The following is a 21,377-nucleotide window of genomic DNA, read 5'->3' on the forward strand; positions in this document are numbered from 1 at the left end:
GTCCTAGAAAGACTAGATTTAGGGAATAATAGATCAGTGAATACACCAGTTAATACACATTGTAAAGTTAATGTGATAGGAAGTTACTGAGGACAAAAACTAATTATCAATGATTGGAGCAAACTGTTTAAAAATGTCAAGAAATGTTCTGCACCTACATTAACCTTTTTCTTCACTCATGAATGGAAAAAACAATGGAATGAAACTTTTAAACCCAAGTAAAAGCATACAATAAGCTCTTAGGTGTCTCCAGTCTTTCAGGCAGACACGGGAAATATAACAACTTGATTGCTGTGTATTTTTTTCAGAATTAATCATCTCATAACCACATTACACTGCAGATAAAACTGCTTATCATGTTTCCATTCAAACCCTGCAGATCCTGCTCTGCCCAAGCAGTTTGTAATATTAAAATATCATTTTAAAGAGTCCTCCATAGATTTGGACTGGAGACTAAATTAATCTTGAACCCACAGGAGAGAAAACATTAGTGTGTGAAAATAAGCATAATGAACATTTAATTGCTGAAAACTGGTACCTGAATGTTTAAGAAGTACATTTAAAGTATATATATATATACTAGACTATGTACATATCAGTAGTAATAGGAAAGTTAAGTCACAAATATGAAGAATCACATCCACTATGGTCATCTGCTGCCCCCTTGCGGTCGCTTTCATCCACTACACCCCTGTAAACTGGACCAAAGTGGTATCGTCCATTCATGAACGCAACATGGAGGCGCTGGTACAGTTGAAATCATTGCTATGAAATGTTGAATCAGGTCCGGAGGAGGCGATGAAGTCATTGATAAAGACTAACGTGGATAAATTCATGAACGGAGCTGCAGTAAAGCGAGTCTGATTTAACCTGCGAGCAGCTGCTGACGGGAAACTGTTGGTTTATGTTGGTGCATGATGCATGAGTCTGCACTTATCTGAGCTGCCAGTGTGCACGGACTGACTGATAGTTTAGGTCTGTGTTTTAATGTGAACTGTTTGTGTGTGTGTGCATGCACGGTAGCAGAAACAGATGGAGGCGACACAAATCACCGGGGTGTACGGAGAGGTTAGCGGCCTCCCCACGCCTGTTTCCGCTCATGTGAGTGAGGAGCAGCTGCCGGAGCTCCGGATGTACACTGTGACTGCAGGTGAACTGCTGCTCACACACACACACACACACACACACACAAGCTTGTGCAGCCTTGTGTCAAATATATCAGTGGCCAACTGTTTGTGCTACTTTTATTATAACTCATGATTACTTGGCTGATTTTGCAAACCAGTAAACCATCTGTCTGCATTGATTCTTATTAGTTATGTTATTGTTGTGATATAGTAAAATCTGCTCTGAAACTACATTATCACATAACACTGATGGGACTATAAGAAAAAAAACAAACCGATGCAGACTTGATGTTCACTGGGATGGATTACACAAGCAAGTTTTAACAGTCTATTGATTTTTATACTATAATGTGCAAACTGATCAAAACCAATGGCTACCTGAAAGGAAATAAGACATATAAGTATCACATGATTTGTAGTTAATAAGTCACAGAAGCTTCGCAAAACCACCGGTTTATTCCTTTAAAGAAGGGGTTTAATGGAAAACAATCCTTATCCCATCCTTGGTGGGTTGTTTTTTTGCAGATAGTTTTTGAAGCATGAAGCTGCTACTCTTTGCTGCTTCACTGACTTTTTGTCAAGATGACCCTGAGCAAGCCGTTTTGAACTGTCTCTCGGTGTCTCAAATGGAAAAAAAAAAAAAAACAGATAACCAGTGTCTAATTTTTCTAATTCAAAGACTAAATAATACTTCTAGATTTATCAAATGAATTTGTAGGTAGGACACCTTTAATGCAGTACAATTACACCATATCAGTAAGAAGCATCTACAATGGAAATAATTCTTCATCTGGGGAATATTAGTGTCCACAGTAAACTTCCTGCACACATATGAATGTGTGAATTTGTTTATTTATTTAAGTGACCATGTGAAGACTTAACCTGGAAGTGATGAAAAGTCAGAGTCACCAAAGTCACTGGAAATCGTCCTCTGGGAACAATAAATATCCCATTAAATGTCATGACAGTCCGACACAAAGTTGCATAGATCTGTCTTTCCTCTCATAAGAATGTTAACCTGAATCTTCAGATTAACATTAAAGAAGAAAACGAAAGAGCTCCTCCCTTGCTTTGATTTCAACCAAACTGAGTGTGAAAAAAACACTCTTAGTGTGGCAGTAATGGAGGATACTCCAGCATGTGTTTGGATTTCGTGACAACCTGCTGGTCAAAGTCTCTGTGCCACTGACACCAGCGATCCAGTCTTAAGGGTTTAAAAAGGTTTACAGAGTAAATCCATCTGTCTCTGGATAAATGCCATTCAAACTGACTGTTGCTTATTGGATATTGCACAGTACATTGGATTGTGGGTTCAGGGAAGGACAGTCATGTCATCTTCATAAAGTTGCTGCCAGTTACCACTCATTCAAGTATAAAGGCGCTTTAAATAGCCATAATTGCATGTGTGCCAACATACATGCTGATGCACATATAATATAATTATGATGAATCAACATTTCTGTAATTATGATCCTTTAAACCAGGAAGATTACCAGACATTTTCTTGCCAATGTCCCAAAATAGAACAGAAACACACGGATGTATCTACCAGTTTGTGTCACTCTTGTATCACACATGTGGTTTAATGAAATAATTGAGATAATTGAGCTCCTCTCCATTGGAAATGACTACTCACTGTATCCACATCCAGAGTGGAGTCAGAGCGACCTGGTCCGAGGCTCCAGACTGCGCTACCTGCAGCAGTGGACTCTGGTCGCAGACATTAACGACCACAAGAGCATCAGGACTATCCTCCCCCCAGGACCCTGCGTACCTGTTTCTGGAGAGTAAGTACACACGCATGTACACACGATATTATGTAAAGGTTGGTAGGTTGTGTGTAAATAACCCTCAGATTTACTGGCCCTTCTGAGATTAAAGATCAACCTAACAGCAGCTGAAAATCTTGTTTTTGCTGAACGTCTCCCCTTGCTGCGGTGATGTCGACGTGTACTCCAGGGTGTGTCAGTACACTGTGACATCACTGACCTTAAGTTACTCTTTAATTGAAGCCAAACTGAACACAGTCTGACATAAACATGTTTTTTTTTTTATTTCTCCTCTGCTCTTCAGATTACTGAGTGCACGGTCTCTCATTCGAGGCCTGAGGGCCGTTGTCAGGGACGCAGGTGGACACCAGCTGCTTGAGGTGAGAAACACGGATTGCGACATTCTCTAAACATCTGTGTTCGAGCGTTTTGACAGACTGCTGTTATTTATGGTTGTTGCTGTTTAGATTTGGGACCATCATGGCCTCAGGAAATGCCTGAACCTGACTGCCCTCAACAAACATGGCAGAGTGTACGATGACGGTGAGATGGATGCAGCATATTGTTTACACACACCCTGACTCTTTAACTCAGTGGTTTTCTCTGAAGCCTGTTGTTGATATTTTTGCTCCGTTAATGTTCCCCAAATATCAGCACATAAACAGCTCATCTAAGGACCAGTCATGCCAACCTATGATGTCAGTTTTTTCCACTTTTGTGCAGTATGTGGGCTGTTGAGCCCTTGTATTATTGTGTGTTCATGTTGTTATATATACACTTATTGTGTTTGTGTATGTGTGTGTGCTCCCAGCCCAGTTTGGCTGTCTGTCATGGTCGGAGTGTGAGAACAAACTTCTTTATGTAGCTGAGAAGACCAAGAACACGTCAACAGAAACACATGATGAGGAATCTGCATGGGGGAAGGTATTACACACACACACACACACACACACACACACACACACACAAACACACACTGACTTGATGGTGTGCTTTAAAATGAATGACATGAAACTACAGCTGGAACAATTCGACAGAAAATTAGTCGGCAACTATTTTAATAATTGATCAACTCTTTTTAATCAATTTTAAACAAATGACAAAAAATTGCTGGTTTCAGCTCCTCAAACGTGAAGCTTTGATGCTTTTCTTTGTCATCCATGATAGTAAACTCAATATATTTGGGTTTTGGACTGATGGTCGGAAAAAACAAGACATATGAGGGTTTCACCTTTGACTCTGGAAAGTGACATTTTTCACAGACATTTTATAGACCAAACAATGAATCGATGAATTGATAAAATAATCAGATTAATTGATAATCAAACCTGAAAATTGTTTGGATGTCATTAACAACACTAAAAAGTGTTTATGCATACATGTACTTTATTTTTGCTTGTGTGTGATGTTGTGCTCAAACAGGACAGGAGTGTGTACTGTGAGGACTGGGGCGAGGCTCTGACCAATAAGAGCGTTCCGGTGGTTTGTGTGGTGAATCTGCAGAGCGGCACAGTCAGCGTGTTGCAGGGCGTCCCGCCTGATGTCTCACCTGGACAAGTGAGGACAGAGATGCTTTCAGCCACTTCACATCTGACACTGCAGGATAATCTATGAGGCTGTTTCTGGCCTTTATTGATTTATTGATGTCTACAGATACATACCAACAGGAGTCCTCTCAAGTTATTATGAATGCTAGTTGTGGATGTTTTTTCTATAAATAACATCTTGTGTGTGTGTGTGTGTGTGTGTGTTTTCCCTCCAGGCTCTATGGGCTCCAGGAAGTCAGTCAGTGTTTTTTGTCGGTTGGTACCATGAACCCTTCAGACTCGGACTGAGGTTCTGCTCCAACCGCAGGTTAGAGAGCTGCTTCATTTTCTGACTCAGCCTGTGTCTGCATGACAAATAACAGCAACTGAAATAGTCAGAAATTAAATGAAAAGTTTTTTTTTATGTAGCCAAAAATCTCAGACTCAGAGGGCTGTACAGTCTTTACAACTGACAACACTGATTTGATTTGGATAAGTAAAAACACCACAGAAAAATACTTAATCAAGAAAAAATCTACCATGAGGAAAATATTTAGTTTACTGGCATCATGTGAGAAATAGTTTGCGGGGATTGCAGGCCTCAAACTACCCAGTGGAAATGAATGTTTACAGTTTAATTTGGTGTCTCTTTCTCTTTAAACTCTGTTTCAGGTCAGCGTTATTCAAGCTGGACCTGGATGGACACTGTGGTGAGCATATCGCCTTTTTTCTCTGTGTTAATGCTTCAAACTCACACACTCTCTCTAATCCCTGTACTGTATGTCCTCCAAACCAGAGTGTCTGTCGGGGGACAACCAGTCAGTGTCCTGTCCCAGGCTGAGTCCAGATGGGTCCACACTGATCTACCTGCAGGGCCGAGTGTTTGGTCCTCACAATCAGTGCCAGTGCCTGCAGCAGGTAGTGTGTGTGTATGTATGTGTGTGTTTGTGTGTGTGTGTGTGTGTGTGTATGTTCATGTTCCTTCTGTTAACAGCAGTTGTTCATCCTCCACAGTTGGACCTGAAGAGCAGGAAGACGTCAACACTGTTGGATGTTGTCAACAGACCACAGACTGGTAGGTTACACACAGTTTTCTTTAAAGGATTCTGCTTTGAATTGTACAAAAAATGTACAAAATCTATAAAAGGAACTATTAACTATTACTATTAACTATTGACATAGTTTTTATTGTGTTTATATCGAAATGATATCAGAGTTATCAGTCATGCTGTTTTTTCCATTCATGCATGGTTTTACTTTGCATGCAACACTACATTATTGTTCCTTTTCTTTACGTTTGGCACTTCCATCCTAACAGCTCTGTTCATGTCATCTACATTCATGATTTGAATATAAGTTCTTATCCACAGCAACATTCATGACTTCTCTGATGGACTTTTTATGTTGATGAATGTCGTGTTTTTGCTGTAACTGAGGTTAATTCAACTCCATGATTGTGTGAAGCTGGTAATTCACAAATTAACTAAAACTGGCAGATGCACCAAAAGCAAAAACAAAACAAAACAAATGTAAGAAGACCTTAACGTGCACTGTGGAGTTTTCTCGTATACATAAGGTTTGCATCCAGTGTCTCCCACCAGATTGCACCGTGTGTATCCTTGAAGCCCAAAACACAATGTTTATATCCATGTTTACCAGCTGTTCCCCGCTGCTGCTGGTGCATTGCTGCGTTTCTTTCCATGTCGCCACCACTGACTGTCCATCTGAAACCAGTGCCAGGAATGTATACTGTGCTGTTTAAAAGGTGAAATTCTCTCTGTCTCTCTGTTTCAGGTGAGTTTGCAGGTGTGTATGAAGCTCTAGCGTCTGGCTGCTGGTCCGCAGACAGTCAGAGGGTCGTCTTCAGCAGCGCCTGCAGGAACTGGAAGGTAAACACACACACACACACACATTAAATAAAAAACACCTACAACCCCTCACACAGATGTCTGCAAAGTCACAGACTCCTCATAGGACTCAATCCACTCCTCCATGGTTCATCTACTCTCTCCCTCCCTCTCAGGATCTCTTTATGGTCGACAGAAGATCAAAGAAAGTGTCCTCCCTCTCTGATAGTAAGAGTCCATCCTCTCCTCCGCCTCCTTCTCCTCCTCCTCCTCCTCTCTCACTTCTGTCCTCATCTCACTCTCTTCATTTCCCTCCTCCTCCCCCCTCTCCTCTCTCTCATCCTCCCCTCTCTCCTTCGCTCCCGCCTCCTCCTTCCTTCTGTTGGCCACCCCATCCTCCACCATCTCCTGCTCCACTTCCTCCTCCTCCTTTTCCTCCTCCTCCTCCTCCTCCAGCTGCTGATGCTGCTCAGCTCTTTCCTTCTCCTTTATCACCTCCTCTTCCTCCTACTCCCCTCTTCCCTCCTCTCCCACCTTCACTTTTTCCTTTTCATTCACTTCCTCCTCCTCCTCCTCCTCCTCCTCCTCCTCATCCAGATCCTTTTCCTGATCCTACTCTCCTCCCTCCCCTCCCTCCTCCACCCTCTCATCTTCATCATCTGGAGCACAAAAGAGAAGTGGAAGGTATGACACGACCAATAGACTAAATGTTGTCACCAACATCTCACCAACCAAGTACTGAGCACCAAGGATGACTTTTATATTTTTGAGATGTTTATTGTTAAAAGTGCTGAGATGAAGGTTTTACTGCAGAGCTGAATGTTGTTACACTTTCCTCTTTTTCTTACAATTAGCGGGCGGTAATTTAATTTTAAATTATTTAATTATTCAAAGTCAAATAATTATATTTCATATGCATCTTCTGCACATGTGATTTGGATATATAAGCGCTGGACATTATATCAACACCTATGTTATTTACTACAGGTATATAATTTTAAAACCCTTTTACAAGCCTTCAACAGATCTTTATCCCTGTGTGTTCGCCCTCTATCGTTTCTCTCCTGTGTCCTGTCTTTCTTTCATCACTTCTTTCTCTCTCTTTACCTCTGTCTTTGTTGTTTTTCCTCTGTCTTGCTCCCTGTCCTCTGCAGGTCCCTCTGATCTTTCCAGAGTTTATGGCAGCTGGAAGCTGTTGACAGTCCAGAAGGACCTGATAGTCGTCTGCTGCTCCAGCCCCAACACACCACCCGCTCTGGTCAGACAACAAACCTTTTTAAACAAGATTAGTTTGAACAAATATTACTTTCAGGTTATTTCTTTCTTTTATGGACCACATGTTTGTGTGTGTGTGTCTGCAGCGGGTGGGTTTCCTCCCTTCGGCAGGTGAGACTGTGAACTGGCGAACCCTGCAGCAGCCCGTCATGACCTTTGACTTCCGCTGGACAGTTCTAGATGTTAAACCTCCACCAGCAGAGGACAACACACACTACTGTGAGACACAAACACACATCAACACACACAACAGGTCAAAATGATGAAGCTTACTGTCACTCCTGACTTGTTGTGATGTCAAGCTCCTCTTAGTTTTCATGTCCGTCTCTGTGTCTCTTTGTCTCTTTGTCTTTGTTTCTGTCTCATCAGCTGGTTTAGACTTCGGGGCCGTCTTGGTTAAACCATCTCGTCCCCTTCACGAAGCCAAGACACCTCTGGTCGTCTTCATCCATGGTCTGTGCTCATTTGTGTAGTTACTGTATTTCTGTTTACAGGATAGAAACATAATGAAACTTATTATTTAATTCTTTGTATTATGAATTTATTTTTTATTTGTGTTTGTTGCCTCCAGGTGGCCCGCACTCCCAGTTCCCTGCAGAGTGGAACTGCACCACAGCTGGACTGGCTAAACTCGGCTTCGCTGTGCTCATGGGTGAGATGTATGGGATTAAATTTGAGTCATAATAATTGAACAAAATCTCCCAAAAATCAAACCAAAAATATTAAATTGAAGGTGAAAAATAAACTGAAAGCAAAAACGTGACCTAAATGCAAAACTTAGGATAAATAATCTAATCTAATTTTGCTTTTTTGATTGACTCAGAAGCTCATTCGCATTTTATCTCAATTTTCCTCATTTCTTTCTGTTGCTGAAAACATTTTCGGAGCCCTAGTTTACTGTAGAAGTGAATGGTTGGTGTCTTTTTTATGTAAGAGGATCACATTTGCGTGGAAATAGTTCGAACCAATATTCAATCAAAATCTATCTTTTTTGGTGAGACTGTTAAAAAACTAACAGTCCTCTAAATTCACATAATCAAAACCTTTGGTGTTTATTCCTGAAATCCTTCTCTGTGTCTCTCTATCAAGTGAACTACCGGGGATCCACAGGGTTCGGCCAGGACAGCATTTTGTCCCTGATTGGTCAGATCGGAAGTCAGGATGTAAAAGATGTGCAGGTACTGACCGTTCCTCTTTCTGAGTCCCGGTTTGAATCAAGTTTGCAACAAATCTCTGTGTAGACAACATTGGTGAAAAAATATCTTCATATCAGCGTATCTCAGGAGATGAGTTTTGACAAATAGGAAGGAAAAAGAACAAATTGTAACAAGGTAGATCCATAAACAGCTCAGTATCACCTGGGAAAAGTCATAGAAAATGATTTGCTCTGACTCACTGTCTTTACGCAGAGGGCCGTGCTTACTGCGCTGCAGAGTGACATTACACTTGACTCCAAACGCTTGGCCGTGATCGGAGGTTCCCACGGCGGTTTCCTGTCTTGTCATCTGGTCGGTCAGTACCCAGAGTTCTACAGAGCGTGTGCGGCCAGGAACCCTGTCATTAATGCTGCTACTTTATTGGGCACCAGTGATATAGTGGACTGGTGAGACACATGACTTAACAAATCATCCACACATGACACAGACAAGCTTTTCCTCCACTGTAACACATCCAAACCACTTCATAGTTTGAATCTTCCTCTCTCTCTCTGTCTCTGTCTCTGTCTCTCTCTCTCCAGGCGTTACACCAGTGTGGGGTTGCCGTACTCATATGACCAGATACCCACTGCTGAAGCCCTGGCTGCTATGTTAGAGAAGTCACCCATCACACATGCAGCTCAGGTCAGACACACACACAAACATTTTTAAATACTGTCTTTTAATCACAATGTACAAATAACCAAAATCGCTGCATGATTTGCGGTTCAAAAAACCCTTTATTTATCTTACACTGGCTCTTTATGCAGCCCCTCAGTTCAGCCTCTGTCTGAAAAAGGCCGTTTTAGCTCCGGTCCTTTTCAGGGCCCTCCTCCCAATGAGCCCACTCTGTTCTGATTGGTTAGCGTCTGGAAGCTGCACCTCGGTAGACTTCTGGCTCTGGTTTCACGTCAACAAACAGTAGTAATAGGATTTTACTTCTTTTTCTCGTTATTTACTGAAATGGAAACTTCTCAAAAACATCCGTAAATGTTCGAGCACGAATCTGATCTGAAACATGAGAGTGGACAACGTGAACAACACATGGAACAACCTGAGCAGAAAGACTATGGAGTGGACGGCTGTTTGCGGACATTTGCGAACAATCTGACGTCATCACGAGGAGGAAGTAGAGGTAACTTTGCAAAGAAAGTGTTCAGAGCAGGCTGAAGCTTATGGATTTTGACTTTCAGGGAGCATTTTTACATACGTTTGCCTCAATTTTTGGAACTTTGACTGTGTTTAACAAAGACATCCGGCATCATAACAATATAAAAATAACAGAAAATCCCAAAAAGCACAATATGTCCCCTTTAATAACAAAAGTATAAATCTAAAACCCCACATGCAGCCTCTACCGCCCGCACTGCTCATTACACGCCAAACTTTGAAAGTGTTTATTAAAGATAGTGATAATGTTGCTATTCTTACAGCCTTATCAGTAGTGTCACTTAAAAATATAGTTTGTCCTGGTTGGAAGTGCTAAAAGAAAGACCAAAAAGTCACAACAATCAAATGCTTCTCCTTTGGTATTTCTTTTGTACAAGTGTATTGTAATTGTAATATTTTGACTCAACCTGAATTGGGATTCATCCAGTGGCAACCGAGAAAATTCACAGCAAATTTACATGGAAATCTAAGCATTCGTTTTCTAGACACAGGATCTTATCATGGACAGCGCTAGCACTAGGGGAAAGGGCCACAGTTTCATAAAAGCACATTAGTTGTGTAAGTAAATATACTTTTTTTTTAAAAAAACAAAGAAACTACAGAACTTGTGTGTGTGTGTTTGTAGATCAAAGCTCCAGTGCTGCTGATGCTGGGAGGCAGAGACAGGCGAGTGTCTCCTCACCAGGGTCTGGAGCTCTATAAAGCGCTGAAGAGCAGAGCTTCACCTGTCAGGTAGAACACAGGATACATAAAATACACCACACCCTGTTTGTCATGAAGTCACTTATAATTGTGATTATTAAGACTTTAGCCGTGTTCATCGTTCTGGTTGTCTCTCCAGGTTGTTGTGGTTTCCAGAAGACGGACATTCTCTGTCCAGAGTGGACACACAGGCCGACTGCTTCCTCAACACGGTGCTGTGGCTGCACCAGCATCTCTGAACGCACACAAACAAACACACACACACAGTGCACAGTGATGGAGGAGTTCTGCTGCTGAACATCATCATAAAAGAAAATAATTGGGTTATTATCACAGCAGCTGTCAATAGTAAACACGCCGCTGCCTTTTTAACAACACAACACACATTCTGTATGTTATTATGTACTTAATTTTGTAAAAACATTTCCAAATCAAAGCATGCAATAAAGAATACTTACAAAACTGAACTGATGTAAAGATTTTGTCATGTCTGGTTTGCATAGCGTTACATATAAAAAAGCTTTCCCCACAATAATTAAACAAAAAATGTACATTATGCCTCTCTTCATCTGCAAAGATCACTACTTAATTTTAGTGCTAAGTTACATCTGCAGCCCTAAAATATTTTCCCCATTAATGTAATAGACAGTGCAGGCTGGCAAAGATGGTTTTTATCAAATATAGTAACTGTAATTTATACAATGTCCTGCAGGTGGCAGCCTCTGTCAGCGGTAACAGTTTCCCCCTGTTTCAGCACATTTATTCCATTACAAATTAAACGTTTTATCATACCAGCTTTATTAGATCTTTTTAACTAAAGAAAATATACATGAGTTGCCTCAGTTCAAATGCAGAAGATCAAGTTTGATTTGAGCTTGAACCTCTTGGTGACCACACAAAAAGACCCAGAACTCTAAGTGTCACATTCAACTTAAATGGTCACATTTCACAATGTGCAACCACACAGACCCACTACATCGCTGTCAAGCACCCAAACCGCTCGAAACCGAATCTGAAGCCTTTAATTGAGGCTTTTGACTACCTTCCTCACAGGGCTGCCAGGACAAATAGGTTACTGTAATGCTGACCTTTCAGCCAAGTTAGTGTTATAGACAAGATCTGACAAAGCAATCTGTTTCTGTTTCTTTCCTTCATTTCTTGATTTCTTGTCATGTACCTCAGTTTTCCTCCGTTTGGCTCTGGGCAGGTCTTTGCTGGATTGCAATTTAATCATGAGCTTCCCACAAATTTCAGGGTTTACATTACAGGTTTTAATTCTCTTCCAGTCAATAAACCAACCTCCCACGTGAGATGAAATTTAGATCTTAGTGTTTTATTTTCACGACCAAACCCTGGCTGTCACACGTTTCTTGAAAAAAAAAAAAAAAGGGCAAAATGTGAAGACATCTGAAACAAGGGAAGAGCATGAGTGTTGTACTAAGGCAGTCACAGAGGGAAACACAACCTCAGTTTGTTAGTACGTTTGCGGCCTAGTTGAGACTTGACAGCGGCCTTGAACGGTTCCACCGCTTTCATTTCCCAGACAGCACAAGTGGGCATTCCTTCAGTTGATACTGGCAGCAAATGAAATTCACAGATGCACATTTTGAAAGATGAAGCACTCGAGATGAGACACCGAGGTGGCTGATATCTTCCAGAAGTTTCCCCTCTGCGGTCCCACTCTTGTGTCCCAGACACAGTGGCGGTGTTAATTGTCCCCTCCACCAACACTTCACTCTGCGGCCTTGACTGCAGCTGCCGCCTGATGAAGTCACTGCGATGTGGGCGTTGGGTGAGATCACCAGTTTGAGAGATGATGGAGAGACTGTGTTGATGAGGAAGTGACAGATAAAGAAAAGAGGAGTGAGACAGAGGTGACTGGGTGTTCGAGACAATGAACGAGCCAGTTTGAGGGAGAAGTTCATGGCGCCCCTCTGTGGTATTCTGGTGTGTGGGCTGGGGCACAGAGACAAAGCATTGTTGAAAGCTGAAGACAGGGGAAAGACTCATGCTCATGCTGGGTGTATGTAGGAGGTAGACAGACAAAGGGAGGAAAGAGTGCATGTGTGTTTTCTGACACTGGGGGACAAAGGGCCTTTTGGAGTTGGTTTGTTCTGGTGATTCCCCTCTCCAGCGGGCTGCAGAGCTTGAGGGAGAAAAGTAGAACTCAGTACAGCAGAAGACGATGGAAAAGAGCTGAATAGAATGAAGTGTCCTCCAAAGAAATCATGAGCGAAGGCTTCATCCTCTTTGGAGCATTGACTATATAAAGATGGACGTCATGACAGCTCCCCAAAAGTGAAGCCCCCTGGTGGCTGGCTGCAGTATAGGTCATAAATTCCGCTCCCTCCATGTTAACAGATGTAACATGAGCCAAACTAAAAAATCAAAATACACATCAAATAAAATTTTCCCAAAGATGGTTTCTGTTATTTCAGGTAGTTCTTCTCTATAATTGATATTTTTCATAATAACAATGTAGCAAATGACAAAGTGTAATGTCAGAGGTGTCGTGTGTAGCGTTAAACCTACAGACAATCATCAGTGACTCTGCAGCTCCCCTCGGCTTTACAGAGCTTCATAGCGAGTTTCAGCTCATTATTTAACTGCCAAGCCTGCATCTTTACTGTTTTGTTCATTCTCACCGCTCTCATAATGTCATTTTCACAGTAGGTAGTTGTTTTCAGAGAAAAATCTCTAAAAACCCACTGTACACTACCTGCTCAGCACCAAATAACAATAACGGATAGTTAGTGACTAGCTAGTGAACATAGTTGAGCATTTGGCAGTTTCACTCAGGAGTTGATAGAAACCAAAAACAGAGTTGAAGGGGAGTGAATAATGGTTTTCTAACAAATTTGCTATATCAACTTAAAAGGTTATGATAAGGTTGTGTTCAAGTTGTTTCCACTGCCCCCAAGTGGCTAAAACATCGGTTTATGCAGGTTTAAAGATTGCAACTGTATGCTACGTATCTTAATCTGAAGAATTAGTCACAGCTTGTCCGAAGTTGACTTTGAGTAACATGTGTACGTGTCCTGTCTGATAGTGGAAATCAGGCCAGTGCTGGAGGGCTCAAACCTGCAGTAAACAAGGTCTGGATGTAATCCTTTCCTTGACTGAGCTCCACTCCTCTGTGAACTGTCTCGTGAGAGGAAATGGGCCTTTAAGACCTCATCATGTTATGGGATTGAGAGAAAGCAATGTACTGTACTGTCAGAAGTCCAAAGAATAAAGAAAAAAACTGCACGCTATATTTGACTGGAATGGGCTGAAATTGGATTTGGTTGGGCATTGAGGTCATATGACTTATTTCTGGCTGAACAGGGCTATTAAACTTCAATTTTCTGGTTAACAAATGTAAAAACTGGTTTTACAAGACAAATAAATCAAATTCTCAACCATAAAGTTCCAACATCTGCATCCCCTCACACTTTGTAATGGTAACTTCCCCTTTGCTCATCCACACCCTCAAGCCAAGACCTTCACCTGTGGCCGCTGGATGTGTGCCAAGATGTGACGTGTGTGTTTTTGAAAAGAGGTTTGGTGGTGGGGGGGGGGGACAGGCAGTACATGAAATCACATAAAATGAAGCCCTCGGCTTTTCATTCATCGTTACACCTTCCTTTGATGCCCCACCTTTGGACTCTCTTCCTGCCCTCGATCCTCTGTATTGTCTTTGCCTCCATGTTTTTACCACAGAGCTGCATTTGTGTGTGTACACAGCGCTCATTCACAAGCTTGTGAACACAAGCCTTAACAGGGGGGGGGGGAAGCAGCATTTTACCATCTGCCTTTTGATTCACCCCCTGACTGTTAAAGGTTGTTTGAACAGCAAAGGCCCCGCTCAGGAAAGGATGGGACGTTCCGTTATGTCAGCGCTACGTAAACCCTGACCTTTCACTTTGTTTCTTTTTTCGTCATTCTTGTCATTCTCTCTCTCTCTCTCACTCTGTTCTTGTGTATATTCTTTTCTCTTCATCTTTCTTTATTTGGTAAAACTTTCGGTGCTGCGAGCCTCATAAACGCTGATGAATCACAACAGAGCGGTTGGTGTGTCTCAGGGATTCACGTGGTTTTATGATGCAGCTGGTTGGGAGTGTGATGATTTTCATTTGTTGTCTATAACAGGTGGGGCCTTTGTCTATGTAGTGAGGTAGGTGGGGAGGTTTGGTGGTTATGAGGGCGCTGGGAAGTCTGGGGTCTGGTTTGTGTTTGCTTTCAGGTCTGTAGGGGCATGTGTTTATGTGTGCTCACAATTATGTGTTGATGTGTGAAATTAAGTCTGTTTCCAATACAAATCAACTTTGTTTCAAAAAACGATCTTGATTCTGGTGCTTTAATCTTACTTCCTCTGACAAATTTCTTTAAACAATTTGATTTGTATTGGAATCAGGATGGAATAATTTCGCTGCAGTGGCTGACTTTTTCATGTGTTGTAAGAAAAAAGGTTTTTATGATCCAATAATCGATAAAACACCTTAAGATATTCTAAAATGATATTCTTAAATGTTCTTGGTGAACAGCTAATATAATATTCCTTGTTGTTTTCCATTGCATGTGCAGTAAATTTAGCATATTAAAGCCTGTGTTGTACTATCTACTGTACTACCTAAGACTACAGTATTCATGAGAATATTTTTATTCTGCCCTTTTTAGCTGTGGAAGCCATCTGAACTCCGTCACACACAAATCTCTTTCATTTCTCCTCCTCCGTCCATTTGGCTCGCCTCCATCTGTCTTTTGTCACATTTATCTATCTCCTTATTCCCATGCTAAGCTACTTTTGTACCAGTGCCATGCAGGATAATATGTGGGGGGGACATTTCTTGGCTCCCGTTTACAGTTGAGGCTTTTAGCATGACGCTCTTTTCCGGAGAACGACTCGCACCAAAGAAGGACAGGACAGCTGCAAAGTCTTTGTGCTGGTGATAAAATATCTTCTGACCTCATTGTTGTTGTTGTTTGTTTATTTATTGTTGTGGTTCTGGTTACTATGATGACGCAAGTGTAAATGACCTGTTGGTTAGAGAATTTTGTGATAATCAAAGATAGAAGCATGTTTGTTTTTGTGCAACATTCCTTTACCTGAATTTGCTGATAAGAGCTGAGAGAGTTCATGGCCGCCTTTAATTGTGTAAATGAAGTGATGGATTGTAACGATGGTCATGACTCACAGTCGAGGAGTCATTGCAGATTCTGCTTTTGCACCGCTCAAAATACTCACTCAAAATATTTGAGTTCAAACCCAGGTTGGTTTCTTATTTGTTTGGAGGAGGGAATCATTACTGTGGATTTGTTTTCACACACAAGAATCCTTCAAAATTATGAATCAACTTCAAAACACCCATTCGCCGCACGCAATCTCCGGCTGGAGAAACCTGGGGAACTTAAGACAATTGTAGATGAAGTATCATAAAGCTGTTGCTTTGGTTCTGTTACAAACAGTGATGAAAACCAGCCCTGAATGGGAGAGTGGCGTGTCATAAAGCAGCAGCGCCTTCAAACGAGGTGGATTTCTCATTGGAGATAACTCATTAAAATGCAAACTTTCACCAGATGTGACATCTTGTCTTCATGAGAAATGTTTTTTTTTGCGGCTGGTTAATCTGCTGGAAGTAATGGCGGTCTGCTTTCAAACAGATTGGTTCCTTTCCATGCTGAAATAATATGTCAATAACCGGGATATAATACACAAAGAAAAACAGGAATCAGAATCAATAAAATCAAAATGTTACCCAACCTTATTGATTTTTTGATAGGATTTTGGTGTTGCAAAGACAAAGCTTCAATGTCAAATAACCTTTATTTTATTATGCTGTAATATGACATTAAAATTTACCAGATCTTTTAAAAAAACTCAGATAAATTCATCTTGACATGTACCTCTTTTTCAGAGATAATGAAGCTGTCTACTTACTGTCATTCATTCAGTCTGTTGCGTTGCAGCTTCTCTGTCCTGCTGTCAGCGAATATGAAAACAATTATGACCTAACTTACTAACTAACATACTCTTCAATTCACGTCAGCTCTTTAATGCCTCCAGACCTTGTACTCATGATTCTGGTGTCAGGTGAAAACGTTTACATCTCCAAAATGTCAGCGCTCAGGTATGATGAGAATTCAGAATAACAGCAACATGTGTTTTTCACGATTCCTTCCTCAGCAGTGAAAGGACGACACAACCTGTTGCTTCATTTCGTGTATTACTAATTACCTTTATATGTACTGTAGGGATGTTTTCATCCCAGTAAAATGTGTACTATGCAATCTCCTTAACTCACCATTAACTAAAAAAATTCTTAACATTTTCCAAATCATGTATGGACTTGTATTTTCTAACAACTGTTTTTCATTTTTGACCTTAATAATAAAGTTGTCACCTCATCAACATCTCACTCAAAAATCTCACTCATGCGTACTCTTTTAAACTCTTAAACTCTTTTAGGTTCACCCCAAACTCATCTGCGCTGATGTCTGACATGACCCTGCCAAAGTCTAAGTATCATAACACCTGCAACTTTAGAAAAATAAGTCCTAAGCTTCCCCTTCACTCAGCTGTGAATGGACTCTCTGAACTCAAAGTCAGTTGGTTCGGACCCTCCGTTGTTGCTGTCGGATCTCATACCAGTATGTAGGAAGCTTTCACTTTGTCTAAACAGTTGAAACACTTATAAACACTTTGGGCCTGGCTTACCTCCTTGTCACTGTCGTATTCCCCGATGCTATGACCTGTATTGATTGGTTACACTTTTTTATCTGCTCTTTCATATCTAAATTTCTTTAATATCTCAACATGTATTTGGCCTTTGTTAAACTCAACCCACTTCGGCCATCTGATAAACTACCGAAAGCTAATAAACTCATCCTCAAACACTCATAAAAATCCTTCACTGCACATGTGCACCTAAGCTGAGGTTAAACTGTCTTTCATGATACACTGTGCTTGCTGCTTTGATGGTTCAAACTGTTTTTTATTTTTACATCTATCACATGGTTGAAGGAATTTGGTCAGTTCTTGCTCACTTGGCATTATCTCCTTGTGCTCTCCATTTGCTTATTTGTGAACAAAATACATTTGACTGTATGGCTTAATGAAAGGAGCAGCTAAATCACTGGCTAACATGGGTGCAACATCTAGTATAACATCTATAACAACAACGATAATAATCTTTATTTATGTAGCACATTTTTAACAAGGTTACATGTTGCTGTATAAGCAATAACATTAAAAACCAACTCAGCAAAACTGTTAAGGATGAATAAAATGACACAAAAAGAATGCATAAAATGGGGAAAATAAAGATACATTACACCATGTTCTGGGTGAATACTCGATTCTGATTGGCTGCAGGGTGTCCATTAATTAAATAATCCATTAATTCCTGATAATGGACACCTACTGAGTAGTTCCAATGAAACTGTCTGTTCACCGTCCTAAATTAATGTGCTGACTAAAATGAGTAACCATAGTCACAGGGATGCAGTCAAAGCCTCTGTTTACCATTTATTGCAACACGTTAACAAGCTAACATCTAATGACAACAATGAGTGACTTCAACATTTATTTTAAGCTATTTGGAAAATATGACAATTTTGATGACTGGGATGCAGTTGAAGAAAGAGAAATTGAAAGGAAAAGTGAGAGGCGCCTCGTCCTCTGAACACCACAGGATGGTGACTGTAACACACAAACTGCAAGAAGTACACTGCCCTTCTGAACTCACTGATACTTTAAAACGATCATCTCACGTCCCATTCGCTGTTCAACTTGCTACTTCACAGTACACATGACCTATCATTTGTTCATGAAAACCTTGATAGTCTTGCTGTTAAACATACTGTCCAAATAAATTTACCTTTTGTCAACCGTACGTAATGTTATTGAATCTTGCTAGCATAACGTTAGCATTCTGGCTCATAGCTGAGCCAAAGGGTTCTATGAGCTGATTGGACTAGAAATATCTACCATTGCAAAGTTGTATCTAAGGTTCATCCTATTTACTGGAATAGTGAACACCATTTCCATTGCATAAGAACCTTATGGGATAGTAATGATTGTTCCAGGTATTAGTCAAACCCTCAGGTGTCACCAGGGACACTGAGTTATGGCTTGTGAAAAACTTTAATCAAAAAGATTTTGTTTGCATGAAAATATACATTAACAGTCTTATTTTTTTTCTTTGGCAAGTGACCATGGTGTAAGCGGGATAATGCCCTTTGAGGTGTCTATAATCACCTCTCTGCTGCACATTGGACAGTTCTGGCCTCCCCGTCATCCATTAATGCATTATCCCACACCTAAAGCACAGAAAAAGATCATCTAATAAAAAGTCTGTTCATTACGAAAGACAGTTTTCAAAATGGAGCGAGCTAACTTGAGATCCTGATTGCAACTGCACGTTCACCCCAGTAATCTGACACCGTACATCAAGCCTGCACTCATTTTACTGATATCATACAAACTAAACACAAAAAGATTCACATTCACAGTCCTTGATAATGCAACACTAACTTAGCTCAGATAGCTAGCTTACCTTTTTTTAGTGGTTTTTGTTTTGCTGTTGTGTCTTTTCCAATTTCCAGAGGGACTGTAAATGAAGTTAGTCTATAAATTGGTTACTTTTTACCTTCCTATAGTCTGTAGCAAACATTAGCAGAGACATGTTGCTGAAATGTAAGATGCTGATTTTTATTTGTGCATCAGGTTAAGGAGGAACATAGCTAATTCAACTTCTGAGGAAATGTTTTTGGGTAGTGGATAGATCTTGTTTTACCAGTCAGGATGTGCAGGTTGCTGGATAAGAAAAGACATTATAATTTAGTTTTTAATGGTTAAAAACATCGTCCTTTTTTGTTGTGAAAAAATTATTTTAATATGTTTTTGTCATAGTTTTTGTAATTCACACTCATTTCAAAACACATTTTCAGGCCTGTAATGGTTTGTACTTTACACACAACACAAATTCAAAACCTGATACTTGACCCTGTGCTTGACTGTATTTATAGCCAATAAACTGGGTTCACAGTACTCACAGTTTTGTTTGTTTTAGTTTTACTTTACAGCCTCAATATAAATGTTCAAAGCAGAAGTCACTGCTTTAAAATGCAGCTGAGTGCTTAAAACCCTCTACTCTTTTCACATAAATCTATTAGGTATTTTCTCTTTGTTCGGCTTTAACTCTTCTTCTGTCAGCAGGTAATTGCCTCACCATTAACCTTTTGTCAAATGTACATCTGTAAAGCATGCTGGGACTAAGCTACAGTTCAGGTTCTCTACATGACAACACACACATCTTCTGGTCTCTTCAGGCCTTTGTATGACATAACAGAAAACATAAATCTGGCTTTCTTCAGCCATGTAACTTATAATAAGTGAGTATTTAGGAGATAATGAGCATGTAGATGAAAAGCAGAGTAATGGATTTTGCTGCAACAGCTGCCGTCTTCCTCTTTAGGCTCAAGACTGTAGACCGTGCAGTACTCTTTGCTCTGCTGTACAATAAAAAAAAATCTGAATGATGCTTTTTTTGTCATCACAGTTCATTATGATGGACACTGACATGGTTATACAGTTGTGACGGACAACACTATTTCTCAGCATAACGGGTCACGTTTACAGAAGGAATTGCTGGAATTCAGCAGCCACCTGTCCAACTCTTGCAGGGCATTGACAAGGATTTATCTAACATCTACATCTTACGTTTCTCTGAGATTTTTAGATTTTCTGTCTCAAACACAAGCTGCACAATTTGGAGTCTATGTTATGTATTATTAGTAGAAAATTTCTAGAAGTATTATGAACTGGATATGCTGTTTTGATCATCAAATCCAGTCGCCTTTGACTTTGATGACTAACCTGGATGACCATTCAGTTAAGGCCTTCGGTTTGGCAACTTTCAATTTTATGTATTATACATTAAATGCTGTCAATTACGCACCACTTTTTGGAGTGTGTTGGTTATTCTGTTTTAGCTAAAACATGCTACTAGCCTGGCTGAATGCTTGCAGAACATTCATTATTTCAGCAGACTGCAGCATTAGTCAGTATATAACCTTCAATAAGCACTATTTTTGACTTTTTTGTTTGCGCATGTTTTTTTTTTTAGAGATTTTTGATCATTTCAGCATTTTTTGTGTTTGTGTCAGCATATGTGCGTGTCTGTCTATACATGTGTGCAGCGTATGGGTGTGTGTGTGTGTATGTATTAATAATCTATGCAGTGGAGCGTTTTATAAAATGTGTGATGCATAATTCATTGATAAGCTTTGCTTTTTCATTAGTCAAACCGATGGCTGGAGAGATGCCGCGCCGGACACACCTATCATTACACTGCTCAGTGATTCATACTGTGTGTGTGTGTGTGTGTGTGTGTGTGTGTGTGTGTGTCATCTAACTGTGGATTTAAGTGTGACATTGTCAGTACATGATGTATATAATTTTGCAGTGGATAATGAGTTTAGGATTATGCAGTAGCCTACTTAAAAATTTTTTATGGCTTTTATCTACATGTGCTGAATACTGAGGCCAGTGAGAAGGCTGCAAATCCATATTTCATATTAGATCAGTGCTTTGCTCAGAGGGCATCTGGGAACCATACACACACTGTTCAATACGAAATATGTATCAGACGCCATTTGTAAAGCTTAACATGCTTAAAATAACAAAACATTTTTGCCACATTTACAGTAGCTCCAAGCAACGATTAAAAAAGGAATTTTAACTTTTTAAAATAAGGTATTTTAGATTTAGAAGGCTTGTAAA

At 40.4% G+C, this 21,377-nt stretch overlaps 1 protein-coding gene across 2 annotated transcripts; it reads left to right on the top strand.

Annotated features, from left to right (window-relative positions):
• The first annotated feature begins 630 nt into the window (after nt 1–630).
• zgc:136971 (S9 family peptidase) lies at nt 631–11,079 on the top strand. 2 transcript variants are annotated; one of them, XM_044352471.1, is made up of 22 exons: nt 631–747; nt 1,024–1,150; nt 2,779–2,914; nt 3,201–3,276; nt 3,364–3,439; nt 3,708–3,820; nt 4,319–4,453; nt 4,659–4,750; nt 5,095–5,132; nt 5,219–5,340; nt 5,437–5,497; nt 6,217–6,311; nt 6,446–6,497; nt 7,424–7,527; nt 7,631–7,763; nt 7,914–7,997; nt 8,116–8,196; nt 8,634–8,722; nt 8,954–9,147; nt 9,283–9,385; nt 10,536–10,642; nt 10,752–11,079. In XM_044352471.1, exons 1-22 carry the CDS (start codon nt 646–648, stop codon nt 10,849–10,851), a joined length of 2,220 nt encoding a protein of 739 aa, XP_044208406.1. In that variant the 5' UTR covers nt 631–645; the 3' UTR covers nt 10,852–11,079. The 2 variants fall into 2 exon arrangements, with proteins under 2 accessions (XP_044208406.1, XP_044208407.1); XM_044352472.1 differs by having other exon boundaries at nt 710–896.
• Nucleotides 11,080–21,377: the final 10,298 nt, after the last annotated feature.

This window comes from Thunnus albacares, chromosome 5 (genome assembly GCF_914725855.1).
Source record: "Thunnus albacares chromosome 5, fThuAlb1.1, whole genome shotgun sequence".
NCBI lineage: Eukaryota > Metazoa > Chordata > Actinopteri > Scombriformes > Scombridae > Thunnus > Thunnus albacares.

Excerpts from the sequence above, each read along its gene's own strand:
- zgc:136971 (XM_044352471.1), top strand. The coding sequence starts at position 646 with ATGGTCATCTGCTGCCCCCTTGCGGTCGCTTTCATCCACTACACCCCT. Across the intron at positions 3,440-3,707 it reads TGGCAGAGTGTACGATGACG|CCCAGTTTGGCTGTCTGTCA; the intron begins GTGAGATGGATG and ends GTGTGCTCCCAG. Across the intron at positions 7,528-7,630 it reads CCAACACACCACCCGCTCTG|CGGGTGGGTTTCCTCCCTTC; the intron begins GTCAGACAACAA and ends GTGTGTCTGCAG.